Consider the following 14,180-nt stretch of genomic DNA (forward strand, 5'->3'; position numbering starts at 1 on the left):
TAGACCCCCTCTCAAAAGACGCACCTATTGTCTCCACCCCACCCTTTGGATTGTAAGCCTCTGGCAGGGCCCTCCTCCCTAATGTATGCAGCTTGATTATGCAATCTTACTCACAACCACCTCTCCTGTAGACTCGAACAGTCTCTGTTTTGACCTATGACACTGTATTGTTATCAAATCATTTGCATGATCTTGTTTTGTTGTGAATTTCCGTATGTTCTACCTGTATGTTACCCCTTTTATCTACTGTGCAGCGCTGCGTAATATGTTGGCGCTTTATAAATACAATAAATAATAATAATATGATGTCTCCCACAATTAATCACTGCTGAATACGCAAACCGTCCTTTGTTTTCCTAGGAGTTTTGGTTCACCATGAGCTTGCTGGGCAATCTGTAACTCTGGGTGTTTCAAGTCCTACCCCATAGAGCCACATTGATTCATGCCATGCACTGATGAGGATCAACTAATCCAAAACAGTCTTTATGCATGTTGGATTTTTGTGGCTGTGACATCATTGCATTCCAGCTATTCTGGAGGTGTGGTTAGCTTACAGGAACAACAAATGATGATTTGCATATGCAGCAGTGATGCATCGTGGGAGACCTCATACGCTCGCTCCAATCTGAATAATCGCAAGTATCTTCTATTTTAAGAAGGAACCCTTTTTTTTTTTTTTTTAGTAAGTGGGCTTTTTGGTCTATTGTAGCCTCTAATGCTGGGCATACATGATGCATTTCTGCGGCTGAATCGAGCGATTAGATGGCTCGATTAATAATTTCCAGCGTGTCCGATCACCCGCCGGATCGATACTGCAGGTCGGGACAATGGGAAAAACGAGCAAAAGATAAGAGAAGCGCCTGCGGGGACGAGCAGGAATCGATCCAGGCGCGCATGGGGACGAGCGGGAGTCGATCCGGCGGCATAATCGAGCCGCAGAAACGCACCATGTATGCCAAGCATTACACACTTATAAGAGTTCTGTTTCACCATGGGTTTGCTGGGTAATCTGTAATAACATGCAATCATTCTGAGCTGCTCATCATGCCTTAAAACACAGGTAAAGGCAGTGAAACACTGCTTATTTTAACATTAAACAGTACCTCAGCAATCTGACAAATCTAATTTAGGTAATCAGGAAATGCAATTGTTAGGTTTAAAAAACTGTCATTGTTATAGGTAACTGAACTTTTTATCATTCAGTCATGCGCAAAAATATCTGCACAGCACTCACTGTTTTAACCCTCTGGGCGATAATCCCAAGCTGAGCTCTGGGTAAGCCGCCGCAGAGGATTTCTTAGGCGCTGGTGGGCCGATTTGCATAATTTTTATTTGTTGCACGCAGCTAGCACTTTGCTAGCTGCGTGTATATACCGATCGCCGCTGATTCGCCGCTACCCGCCGCGCCGCGCCCCCCCCCCCCCCCCCAGACCCCGTGCGCAGCCTGGCCAATCAGTGCCAGGCAGCACTGAGGGGTGGATCGGGACTCCCTCTGACGTCACGACGTCGTTGACGTCACCCGATCGTCGCCATGGCGACGGGGGAAGCCAAACAGGAAATCCCGTTCTGAACGGGATATCCTGTTTGCTTTGATCACCGGATGCGATCTAAGGGGGTGGGGGGATGCCGCTGCACCGCGGCTATCATGTAGCTAGCGCTAGGCTAGCTACATGATTAAAAAAAAAATAAAAAAAAATAGTGCTGCGCTGCCCCCTGGCGATATTATTGTATCGCCCAGGAGGTTAATTGCATCAGGTGGATCTGCTTCCCATTACTATTGGCTTCTGCAGCTATCGTTAGCACTTAAAAATACACTATAATGACATGTAGTGTAGAATGTAGTAAATTATTTAGGATACCCACTTTTGCAGCCATTTTACTGATTTCAGCATTAGAAACAGTTCCTAGAACTATATATTGCTGTATATTGGTATGTAACCCCGTACTCCCAGTGGTGTTTAGCCCAGGTTGTTTAGCTAAGCAAAATTCTGCTCCCAGAGCATTGTGGGAGACTAGGTATATTTTCTACTGGCTTCAGAACTCTGCAGAGTTGCACCTGACAGGGCTAAAGATGTCACATCCTTTGATAAATTTCAGAATGTAGATCCGGGTTAGGAAAGATTTTACAATTAGCAAACATTGACCAAATAATTTATAAATGAGTATTGTATTGTTTATTTTACCTTACAACCTTTAATATACATGTATTTTTTCTTACACCAGGAATCTGTCTGAGCCGGTTATGACATACAAGCTGCATCGGGAGCTTGTGTCTGCTGCAAGTAAGAGGAACACAATATCCCAAAAACAATGTTCAACATGTAATGTAAACCCTAAGGGCTATCTTCATTTTCAGGGAAGGCTACTGACTCTGATTTTGTCTAAGCATTTGTTTATGGGGGGAAGGAGGAGACGTTGACCCTTTTAACAATGATAGAAATTCTCTAGATTATAAGAGAGAACATTAGTAGGTCATTTATGATTACCTGTGTTACACAACTCTTGAAGCCTTAATAAATCAGATCCTCATCCTCCAATGACCTGAGAACCTCTTCCCTTATCACAATTCTAGTGGCGGTTTGCCAATGGGTGCATTTCAGTGAGAAAGGAAGGGGTGGGCATAATTTATGACTTATCCCTGAGCGTCACTTCATAAAGGGACCACAATTTCACTGTAAACAAGTAATACCCACTAGGACATCTAGACACTTTGATGTTTTTTCCCAACTTTTGATGCATTTTTATATTTTTCTCTAATTTCGTTGGATTGTTTTTTAGTCTTTTTTTTCACAGATCCTTTTCAGAATAATAACTTGAATTATTATTATTATTAATTATTTATATAGTGAAGGAAGTAATTCGGGCGCAGGCAGCACTTTGGTAAAATGGGCCTCATTTAGTCGATAGGAAGCTTGGTTATTGCATATAGACGCAACACAAGGCCTTTTGGAGGAGAAGCAGATTAACTTAAGTTGAGGGACCCTCTAGGAGTTGAGTAGGAGGGTGCAGTAAAAACAAAAACAACTGGTGTTCTATTCAGTAAGTTCTTTTTTCACATCTTCATGCTTATAGCTTGCACAACGCAGGGATCTCATTAAAATTAGAGAATTACTGCATTTCTAGTTTTCATCTAACCCTGTAATCCATCTATTATTTCAATTTTACTGAGAACGTGATTACCAGTGTGTCTTGTCTTTTTATTCCTTCCAGAGTCTGAAAATCTGGATTTTCGCCTAGGAAATATTCATTGCCTGGTGTACAGTCTGCCGGATAATCATCTAGAAATGCTGGAGCTCATTATACGCCATCTCTCAAGGTGAACATATAACAGAGCTCAAATAAAATGGGCTTTGCACTGTTATCTCCAAATCGTGCCCTTTGCTTGTACAGCGGGGGATAGAAGTATTGAACATGTCAGTGGTTTTTCTCAGTAGACATATTTCTGACGTGGCAGTTGACTTGAAATGTACACCAGATGTTGGTAACGATCAACGTAATCCACACATACAAAAGAGTGAAAACAAATAGGTCTATAAATTAACCTTTTCCAGACATAGCTAATTAAAGTCTGCACCCTGTTTGGGACCTGTTATCACTGCCAGGGCATAGATTTCAATGACTGCAGTGCATTCTTCCGCTTATCATGCTGCTCTCTCATCACTTTAGACCACTTGCCCTGCTGTCGGTTTGACAGCAGAGCTCCGTGAGCTGGTCAGAAGCTGATTTCTTTGACTTCTGACCCTTTCATCACTTTGAGCCAATCACATTGGTTTACAGTGATCACAGGGTCAGGAGCCAATAAAATCGGCTCCTGACCATCTCACGGAGCTCTGCTAGCGACGGCAAAGTGAATGTCTTCTGTGATGGGTCCGTGCGGTTTGAGTTCCTTGAGCCCCGTTTTTGTACCAGCAGTCTTTGGTCCTTAATTGGTTAAGTTAGGTAAAATAACATATGGAATAAGTATTGAACATGCTCATTGAAATGTATTTTTAATACTAATTAGGTAGGTAGAAGAAAAACAAAGTCTTGTAAAAGTAATACCTTTTAATGGCTAACTGATGAAGTTAAATTATGCAAGCTTTCTGGGATCTAGTCCCCTTCTTCAGGCATATTTCCAGATGTTAGCTGAAGTAAAACACTGATGCAGGTAAATGGCAAACATGAAGATGGCAGTTGTGCTGGTTACTGTTTAGCAGTTAGATGTCAGGTTATCAGCAGGCTGGAGCCAGTGAGTTCATGCAAGCACACATGAAATCTAGCAGGTTTCTGAAGATCATGAAGCCAAGTCAATCATGTTACATAAGGAGTCATGAATCTCATTCCACAATTTAAACCTTCTGTTAATGTCTTAAATATTTTCATAAATTTGTACTTCAAAATCTTTCTTGCTTGTTCATTTTTGAAGTTGCCCTTAAAGGGAATGTCCAAGCAAAATAAAAAAATGAGTTTCACTTACCGGGGGCTTCTACCAGCCCCATGCAGCCATCCTGTGCCCTCGTAGTCACTCACTACTGCTCCAGTCCCCCGCTGGCAGCTTCCTGACCTCGGAGGTCGGCGGTACGCATTGCGTACATTTTTACGCATTCCTGCTAGTGCAGGAACATTAACACATACATTTTTACGCATTACTGGTTCAATGCGTAAAAATTTACGCATTGAACCAGTAACGCGTAAAAATGTATGCGTTAATGTTCCTGCACTATCGGGAATGCGTAAAAATGTACGCAATGCGTCCCGCCGACCTCCGAGGTCAGGAAGCTGCCAGCGGGGGACTGGAGCAGCAGTGAGTGACTACGAGGGCACAGGATGGCTGCATGGGGCTGGTAGAAGCCCCCGGTAAGTGAAACTCATTTTTTTATTTTGCTTGAACCTTCCCTTTAAAGAAAACCTGTACTGAAAATAAAAGTCAAAATAGGCATACACAAGTCATACTTACCTTCCATGTAGTCTACTCCTCAGTGTCTTTCTCCTGTGGTGTATCCTATTTGTTCACTATGATCAAGGGAATTTTCCGTCCTCCATTTTGAAAATAGCCATTACCCATAACAGCTTTCTGGTCAGCACACAGTTAAACTGTAACATCGCCCACTTGAGCCATAGGGAAACATGGACATTGCCTGGTACATCAGTTTTCCTCTCAGCTATAACTGACAGCAACTGATATTTTACTGACAGCAACTGATATATTTCAGATCTGACAAAATATTGTCAGAACTGGAAGGGATTATTGTCAGAAGAAAATGGTGAGCTTCTGAGAGGAACTGATGGCAAGGTAACTATGTAATGTTCATTTGAAGTTACCTCATGTGTTTATTTTAAATATTTTTACTCAGTACAGGTTCTCTTTAAAGGGACACTTAAGCCAGAAAAAAAAATAGTTTTACTCACCTGGGGCTTCTACCAGCCCCCTGCAGCAGTCCTGTGCCCTCGCAGCCACTCACTAATTCTCTGGTCCTCCGCTGCCAGCTAGTTTCGTTTTTGCCGACAGGTCCGGCCACGCGTAGCTTTCTCCGCATTCCCGACGGTAATTAGCGCTATTGCAGGCCGCAACATGTACAAAGTTATGCGTTGCCGCATTACCTACGCATAGATATGCGGCAACGCATATTTTTGTACGCGTTGCGGCCCGCAGTAGCGTTAATTACTGTCGGGAATGCGGAGAAAGCTACGCATGGCCAGTCCTGTCGGCAAAAACGACACTAGCTGGCAGCGAGGGACCAGAGGATTAGTGAGTGGCTGCGAGGGCACAGGACTGCTGCAGGGGACTGGTAGAACCCCCAGGTGAGTAAAACTTTTTTTTTTTCTTCTGGCTTAAGTGTCCCTTTAAGAATAAGTACTTTGAGATTTTGCATGCTGTGTCATGGTTTACAAAAGTGTTGGCCCACTGGTGTGTCCATTTTATCCTCATTAATTTTAAAGGGGTTCTGTGACCCTTTTTCAAAATGCAATTTTAATGAATAGGTATGTTCCTTTCACAAGTACTAATCTTTTTTCCCCTGTCTCCTGTACAAACAGCTGTGCTTCTTTCTAATTATTTGTCTAGTTAGACGAATATTGTGCTGCAGGAAGAGGCAGACAATACAGCAGCTGTTCCTCCCTGCTCTCAGCCACTCCCTCCCCCTGCTGCACGTCATCTGATGAGTTATCCCTGACCTTTCTGCAAGCTCCAGACAGCAGGGGAGGGAGAACTGCCTCTTGTGGCTTTATCTTAGCTCATCTCTCAGCTCACAGCAGTAGAGGGAGACTGTGTACTTACCCAGAAGCACTTTACATTGCAGCCATCTTGCCCAAAGGTTTAAAAATTATATTTTATTAATTGTTATTTATTGGCAGGGGGAGCTGCAAAATTAGGAGAAATGAAGAGGGGGAATACTGGGGGAAACAGTAATATGTTTATTTTAATGTGCTGTAAATTCACCACAGATCTTCTTTAAAGGACTTACGAGGCGAATTGCTTAAAAAAAGTTATGTACCTCATTGCTAAAGCAGACCTCAGGGCAGACGAACAGCACCTTCCTTTTCACTATCAGGTGCTTTATCCTTCTAATCCAGGTTACATTGCAGCTCCCGACCCTCCTCAGGGTCGCCCGAGCAGAATCGCCGCTTTAAAAATCTAACTCCTACGCAGCTTGCATAGCCGTGGCTGCTCAGGACTACAGCCCCGCTCGTGTCCGCCCTCACTCCGTGCGCTCTATTATACGTCATGTGGGCGGCTCCACATGACCACCCACATGACGAACTACACTGCCAGCCAGCCGCGCCCCCTCGACAGAGAATACAAGCGCTGAGCGAGCAGGTACTCACTCGCTCAGCGCTTGTATTCTCTGCGGAGGGGGCGCGGCTGGCTGGCAGTGTAGTTCGTCATGTGGGTGGTCATGTGGAGCCGCCCACATGACGTATAATAGAGCGCACGGAGTGAGGGCGGACACGAGCGGGGCTGTAGTCCTGAGCAGCCACGGCTATGCAAGCTGCGTAGGAGTTAGATTTTTAAAGCGGCGATTCTGCTCGGGCGACCCTGAGGAGGGTCGGGAGCTGCAATGTAACCTGGATTAGAAGGATAAAGCACCTGATAGTGAAAAGGAAGGTGCTGTTCGTCTGCCCTGAGGTCTGCTTTAGCAATGAGGTACATAACTTTTTTTAAGCAATTCGCCTCGTAAGTCCTTTAAAGCAGTGATGGTTCATTCTTGTGCGCAGTTTTGGTCCTGTTTCTCCTATGTAGCGTGTATCTCCTATGTAAGTGTATCATGTATACAACATTGGATGACTCGCAGGAAAATTGGTCTGGTATTTCATGATATTTCTGTGAGTTTGGTATTTGTATTTGGCTTGTGCACAAATTATAAGGGCAGGTCTCACACTAATACTCACACAAATACTAATTAGAAAAGCCTTTCTTGGCGATGACAACTTCAAGCGCCCCCCCCCCATAGGTATGGAGAATTTAGTAGCATGCATTGCTCAGGTGTGATTTTGGCCCAATCTTCCACCCGAAGTCTCTTCAAATCTTGGAGGATCCAGGGGCATCTTCTATGGACTCTGATCTTTTTCAGTTCTTTCAATAGATTTTCAATTACATTCAAGTTAGATGATTGGCTGGGCCATTGTAGAGGCCTCTCACTGAAATGTCCACCCTTGTTTAATCTACAGCATCCTGGTAGATGCTGCAGATTATTATCTTAAGAATGACCTGTTGCATTTCTCCATTCATCCTTTCTTCAATTATTTAATTTCTACCAGTACCATATGCTGAAAAAGAGCCCCATACTATGATGTTCTTTAGGCTAGCTCCATATCTGTACAAAACACAGGCCCAAACTATCGCCTGAAGGATCAAGTCCCGATCATTGATTGTGTGTGTATACGCATCATTTAGTGAGATTTCTGTTCTAGATATTATTGGATGTTAGCAGATGATCATAATAATGTGACTTAACTATATTATACAGTATATACAAGGGTAATCTAGAAACGCCTGTATGCTTTTAGCTGTAAATATTGTCGTATAATGCATAGGAAATAAACATGATTCACATACTTATAATTACATTTGCCTTTACAAAGATATTTTACAGAAAAAAATATCACTATTTAAAGTTATGAAAAGTACATTTTATTTGCATCTTGCAGAGGTTAAACTCGTGATTTCCATGAGTGTAGCTGGAGAGAAAATTATGCAGCATAAAGTATAGCTGCTGGGCAGACAGAGATGTTGGATTGTGCTGCTACTGGGTTATTGCTACTGAGAAAGGAGGAGAAGGGGCTATTTACTGAATAAAATTACTTAGATATACAAACAGGGTGTTTCTTGAGGCTTAAAATGTATTATCCAGCTTTTATGCTTTGTAAACAAAATCCATATTCCTCCAGTCTCAGCTTTAACTCTTATGATTCCTGATTATATTATTTACTTTGCAGAGTATGTGAATACAGTAAGGAGAACCTCATGTCTCCATCTAACATGGGAGTCATTTTTGGTCCAACATTGATGAGGGCACAGGAAGACACAGTAGCTGCCATGATGAACATCAAATTCCAGAATATTGTCGTGGAGCTTCTCATAGAGCACTGTGACAAGGTAAGGCCACTGTTTTCCTTCTTCGAAGCCCAAGTCCTGCTAAAACCATGAGTAACTTTGGTTGGGAGAAGTATACTCTCTTTCTGATACTGTCTGTGATTATGCGGGTAACATTTCCTTTTGTTCCTGACCCAGTATACCCTGAGCTCCTCTGTTTACCTTATTGTTTCTGGAGAAGGAAATGTGAATTATTTTCTCTATAAGGCCTCTTGCACACTACATGCGATTACAATTTTTTTTATCTGATCCGATTTTTGATTCTGATTAAAAAACATACTGCATGCTGCTACGTTTTTTAATCGGAATCAAAAATCCGATGTATAAAAAATCGGAATCGCATGTAGTAGGCCAGAGGCCTTAGGGACTCATTAAGGATTACTATCATGTAGCAGGGAGCTCCATTTCATTGTTAAGTGAAGTAGTTGTACTGTATAGGGGCCTATCAGAACCTTCCACCCTGATGTATTCAAGCTCAGTGTTTTTTTTTTTTTTGTTTTTTTTTTTTTCCAATTGGTCTGAAGACAACATGTTGTTTTATTAGGAGATAAAAAAAATCTGAACATTTGCACTTTTCTCCTGTCGACTCAAAGCGCTCAAGAGCTGCAGCCACTGGGACGTGCTCAAGAGGACACCCTGCAGTGTTAGGGAGTCTTGCCTTGAACTTCTCACTAATTAGGTACTGACCCTAGCTAGGATTCAACCTTAAATATGGCAGAGATAGTTCTAGCACTCATATCCTGGTAATAGGGTGTTGAAGACCTATGTAAGGGTCTGAAAGTGGAGATCCACATGTGAGAAGTCTTGTATATAGCCAAATGCTACTTTTGACCTTATCAAGACCAAGGGGTTGACCCTACAGCTTTACTCTATATGGCCTATGGTTTTAATCCATACAAATACAATAAATTACAACAATGGATTCAGCTAAGAAGCACGTCCACAGATTGGATAGAGTCCCACGTCTACAGTGAGGCAAAGAAGTATTTGATCGCATGCTGATTTTGCTTGTTTGCCCTCTGACCAAGAAATAACCAGTACATAATTGTAGTGGTAGGTTTACTGTACCTGTGAGAGACCGTGTAACAACATAACCTTCAAAAACCCAGTGCCCCAAAGTTAGAGCTTGATGTGCATTGTAATGAGTTGAATAAGTATTTGATCTTCTACTAATAAATGACTTGGTACTTGGTGGCAGAACAATTTGTGGCAATCACAGAGCTGAGAACATTCTTGTAGTTGGCCACCAAGTTTGATGGGAAATTGAGTGTGCACCCTACTGTTTTCTTTCCATTGCATAATACCTTATTTCATATCTTAATAGAATAGACATTTGATATGATAAAAAAAAGTACATTAAATAAAACAAATATTAAAAATAAAGATGTTCCGCAATTAATTTGGACCAAAAAGTTGATCAAACACTGATTGGGAAAGACTGGTCATTCATAAGTTAGTCACAGAGTAGACCATGGGGAACAGGTGTAGCACAAGCAAATCATCGTTCACATAGCTTTGTACTGCATCAACTGGTACAGAGCTGTTGGCTGCAGTGTTTTGACTAATTTGATTTCTCAGATTGTTACTGTGATAAGGGGTGGTACATGTCAGGGTCAGTGCTGAACAGTATTCCTTGATCACTCATTATGGATTCAAGCATTCATTGCATAGACCTAGTTGGGCCATTAATTGTTTTAGTTGTGCACTTTGTTGGTTGTCTTAACTACTCTGCATTTTACTATTTAGTTTAAGTACATACTATTCTGCAAACATGCACGATACACAGCAAAAATGTAAAGTGGCAATAATTATTGTATCCTTTTTATGAGATTGCTTCTTCTGGTAATAATACTACTTTAATTTATGTTATCCCTACATTTGTTCTTTGATGTTTGCAAACTAAAGCTATGTCCTGTAGATTTCTCTGGTCCAAAACAATAATTTGTGATCATTTCAGATGACCGTTCTGGAACAATTGCTGTGCAGACATGCTGCTTAGTTCTCTGACAAGAAGTCTGTTCTGTGGAGGTGTATCCATTGCTATAGGAACTTGAGTAATGTTCCTGCACATAAAAATAGAAATCTGCTGTTAGTCATCCAGTGAGACAGGCCCCTTACAGCCACCCTAAGTCATGTCAGGGGACACCTCTACCCACTATTGTCACCTGGTATAAAAACCACGGTAATCGTTTTTTTAGCCAAGAGAAATCCAAAGTGTGTACTTTACACTTCAGTTATTTAATTTATTTGACAGATATAATTTCTGGATATGGGACTTTAGCTTTTCCTGATGCTGATTATTTATCAACTAGAAATAAGCCCGCTCGTTTAGAAAAGGGCACTAGGGCTCGGCCACAACCCCCTTCCCCCACCTCTCCCCGCAATGCCTGTCCCATGCCCACGTGCTGCGCATGCACGCTGGGCAAATCACGGACACAGGAGGATGCAGAGACACAGGGGTTTTATTATATAGGATGTGCCATAATTTCCCATAGCAACTTACTCATTTTCTATTTTCTTGCTTGCTGTAAAAAATAGTATGTGGTAAAATGTAAATTCAAAAGTCATGTCAGAACTTGTATGATGCAAACATCCATCTAATCCACTACAAGTGTCTGCTAGTGGAATGGGAAAGTGGGGAACTTAAATTTAAGTGTCTTGCCTAGGGCACGAATATAGCAAAAAAGATCACTAGGTGTAGTATAATGCGTTAGTTAACCAGTCTGATCTAAATTAAGTGAGGGCCAGATTTATCAAATCTGAGGCAAAATATTAGTAGGTTTTTACAAATCTGTGCAGAACTGTCTCAGACATCCTAAGAAAGCACTAGATAGTGCAGATTCCTTCTTAAACTGTAAGGAATAAAAGGAGCTAGGAAGGTCTCTCAGGCAGTGCAGTGTGTGAGGGGAGGTCTCTCAGACAGTGCAGTGTGTGTGAGGGGAATTGCTGTTGCTGAGGTAACCAACACACCTGCTGTCAGCAAGCTCTGAGTGAGAGGGGAGGAGCCCTTCACAAATCACATCTAGCCTGCACTATCTGTAGAATTGCTAATGAACACTTCTTAATCTGCAGCAGTTAAGGAATGGATTTGCACTTTTCTTAACTGTAGGGTAGCTCTAGAAATCCACGCTAAACTGCCGCTATTACATAGGCTTTGGGAAGTTTCTTACTATCATGCAGAACTGTTCTTCTGCTGGTTAGAACAGTTTTAGAAGAAAAAACTGTCGATAATGCTTTGATAAATCTGGCCCTGAGACTCTGAGAAGGGAGGACCTGGATTGATGTCAAAAGGGAATAGTCAGATCCCTGCTCAGCTTCAGTGATATCACAAATCTGCTCCAATTTTGTTTTCACGTGGAATTGTATACTCTAGGGGTGAACAAATTCCAATCTGGGTAATTACCCTTAATTGGAAAATCATTCCTACTATTTAACATTTTCAGTAATAACACCCTGGCAAAACAGTGGACATCCTCTTTAGCTTCAGAGGTGTCACAATTCATTGCTAGCCAGAAATGTAATCCTAAAAAGAGGAGTGCAATCTTATCAGCTGATAATTTAACTGAAGAAAGACCTGGAATTCTGTATTGGTCACCCAGCTCTTGCATGACACAAACTGATCTCTCTTCCTTTTGGATACAACCGAAATTTCTCTTGTGGGCTTTAGTCTCTTCCTCCTTTTCCTATAGTTGGAGTGTGTGCATTTGAAGTGAGGGGTTCCAAAAAGGACAAAAGGAAAGTAAACTGATAAAGTAGTGTTATATAGTGAACTAGCAGATGTGTTGCCTGTCTGACCTAACTCATTGTCCATTTTCTTCAAAAAGTTTTCAATATCGAATTCATTTTGCCAAATGAATTATTCATTAGGCCCGGATAGATCCTCAATCTATTTTTGAAATCCGTGCCAGGCTGCCAGGCTTTCAATTTAGAAATCACAGATCACCATCATCATAAGTCACACAATTCTTCTCTGAATTTGAATTTGTATTTCTTTATTTCATTATTTAACTATGAATTCTCTCTAAATTTGAGTGTAAAGTCAGACTCAAGGGGAAAGGTTTGCATCTGCATAACAAATTGTCCTATGCCCTTTACCAAATATTAACAGCATAAATATGTAAATACAATAGAGATTTTTTTGATTACTAGATCTGTCAACCTACAGTATACATTTATTCATGCCTTAGAAAGATCCTTTATCATTGCTGCTCCAAGGTTGTCTTCTTCTCTGTGAGCCTGAGCAGTAATAATGTCAAATATAGTTAGTAACCTGTACCATCTTGATAATCTTCAGTGTATATACAATTAAAAGTAATATTCAAAAATCCGGTCCAGAGATCTAACAGGCAGAAAGAGTGATGACCACAAATTCCTTTTAGCTTGCTTAAAGTGAACCTCCGGACTAAAAATCTACTCAGCAGCACTGAAAAGGCTTGGTGTTTCTTTAACAGTTTCACAGCATCAGAACTTTGTTTTTCTTACCAAAGCCTGATTTTTAGCTGCACAGAAGCTAAGCTCCGCCCCATTAAAGAAAACTGCCCGGGCATTTTTCCCCTGATGCTGTGCAAAGCAAGCATGATGGGATTTCTGATGTTGTTGTTCTCGTTGCTTAGCAACTGGGAGGGGTGATCAGGACACAGGGCAGTTGAAAGTGTATCTCATGCTCCCTGTCACCTCCTTTCAACCAAAAAGATGGCTGCCCTCATGAAATCACAAACCTTTGCCTGTTCTTTTAAACTGGTTGGTGAGAGTTTATATTACCTATCTATTTTAAATAACATAACTAATGTATCATAATGACAGTATGTTTGTTTAGGCTGAAGTTCCTCTTTAAAGGACATCTGTAGTGAGAGGGATATAGAGGCTGACATATTTTTTTTCCTTTTAAGCAGTACCAGTTGCCTGGCAGCCGTGCTGGTCTATTTGGCTGCAGGAGTGTCTGAATCAGACCAGAAACAAGCAAGCAGCTAATCTTGTCAGATATGACCATACTGTCAGAAACACCTGATCTGCTGTGTTCTTGTTCAGGTCTATAGCTAAAAGTATGAGGGCCCGTTTCCACTGGCACCGTTTCCACGCCAAATCTGCAGTTTCCCCGCAGGTAAATCGCGCGGGGGAAACGCTGCCATAGGGTACAATGGTAATTGTAGCTCTCCGTGTTGAGAAAAAAAATGGTTGATGAGAACTATGTCAAGGTATTGAAATAGGACAAATCAACATGTGTCACTATAAGAAAAATGTGGCATGGCTAGGGCTCAACATATGGACAATATATAGTGTTCTTCCCAGAATTTTTTTCCAGCTGGGTGACATGAAAAAGTAGCCAGGTGGAGCACAATGGGAGAATGCAGGACCAGCGCTTCTCTGCTTACCGCATAGGAGGAGGAGGAGGCGGTTGGATGATGACAGCCGGGTGCTCACCAAACTTGGCGTGGAGTGGAGAACTTGGCTAAAAGAGTCTGGAGAGAACACTGAATATAGGTAATAGCAAACAACAATGTAATTAACACTGCTGTCTCTTGCACTTACAAAATTCTCTTTAATGGTAGTCTTAGCTGCATGTCTGCAACATCACACAGTATCGTTTAAAAACTGACATACAATTAAA

At 41.7% G+C, this 14,180-nt stretch overlaps 1 protein-coding gene across 2 annotated transcripts in view; it reads left to right on the top strand.

Moving 5' to 3' along the window:
* OPHN1 (oligophrenin 1) overlaps positions 1 to 14,180 on the top strand; it is a 331,531-nt gene that overhangs the window by 224,760 nt on the left and 92,591 nt on the right. For both annotated transcript variants that reach the window (XM_068247665.1, XM_068247666.1), the window contains 3 exons: positions 2,224 to 2,282; positions 3,211 to 3,316; positions 8,416 to 8,575. In XM_068247665.1, coding sequence (XP_068103766.1) covers positions 2,224 to 2,282; positions 3,211 to 3,316; positions 8,416 to 8,575 — 325 coding nt within the window. The remainder of the gene's footprint in view (positions 1 to 2,223; positions 2,283 to 3,210; positions 3,317 to 8,415; positions 8,576 to 14,180) is intronic.

This window comes from Hyperolius riggenbachi, chromosome 8 (genome assembly GCF_040937935.1).
Source record: "Hyperolius riggenbachi isolate aHypRig1 chromosome 8, aHypRig1.pri, whole genome shotgun sequence".
Lineage (NCBI taxonomy): Eukaryota > Metazoa > Chordata > Amphibia > Anura > Hyperoliidae > Hyperolius > Hyperolius riggenbachi.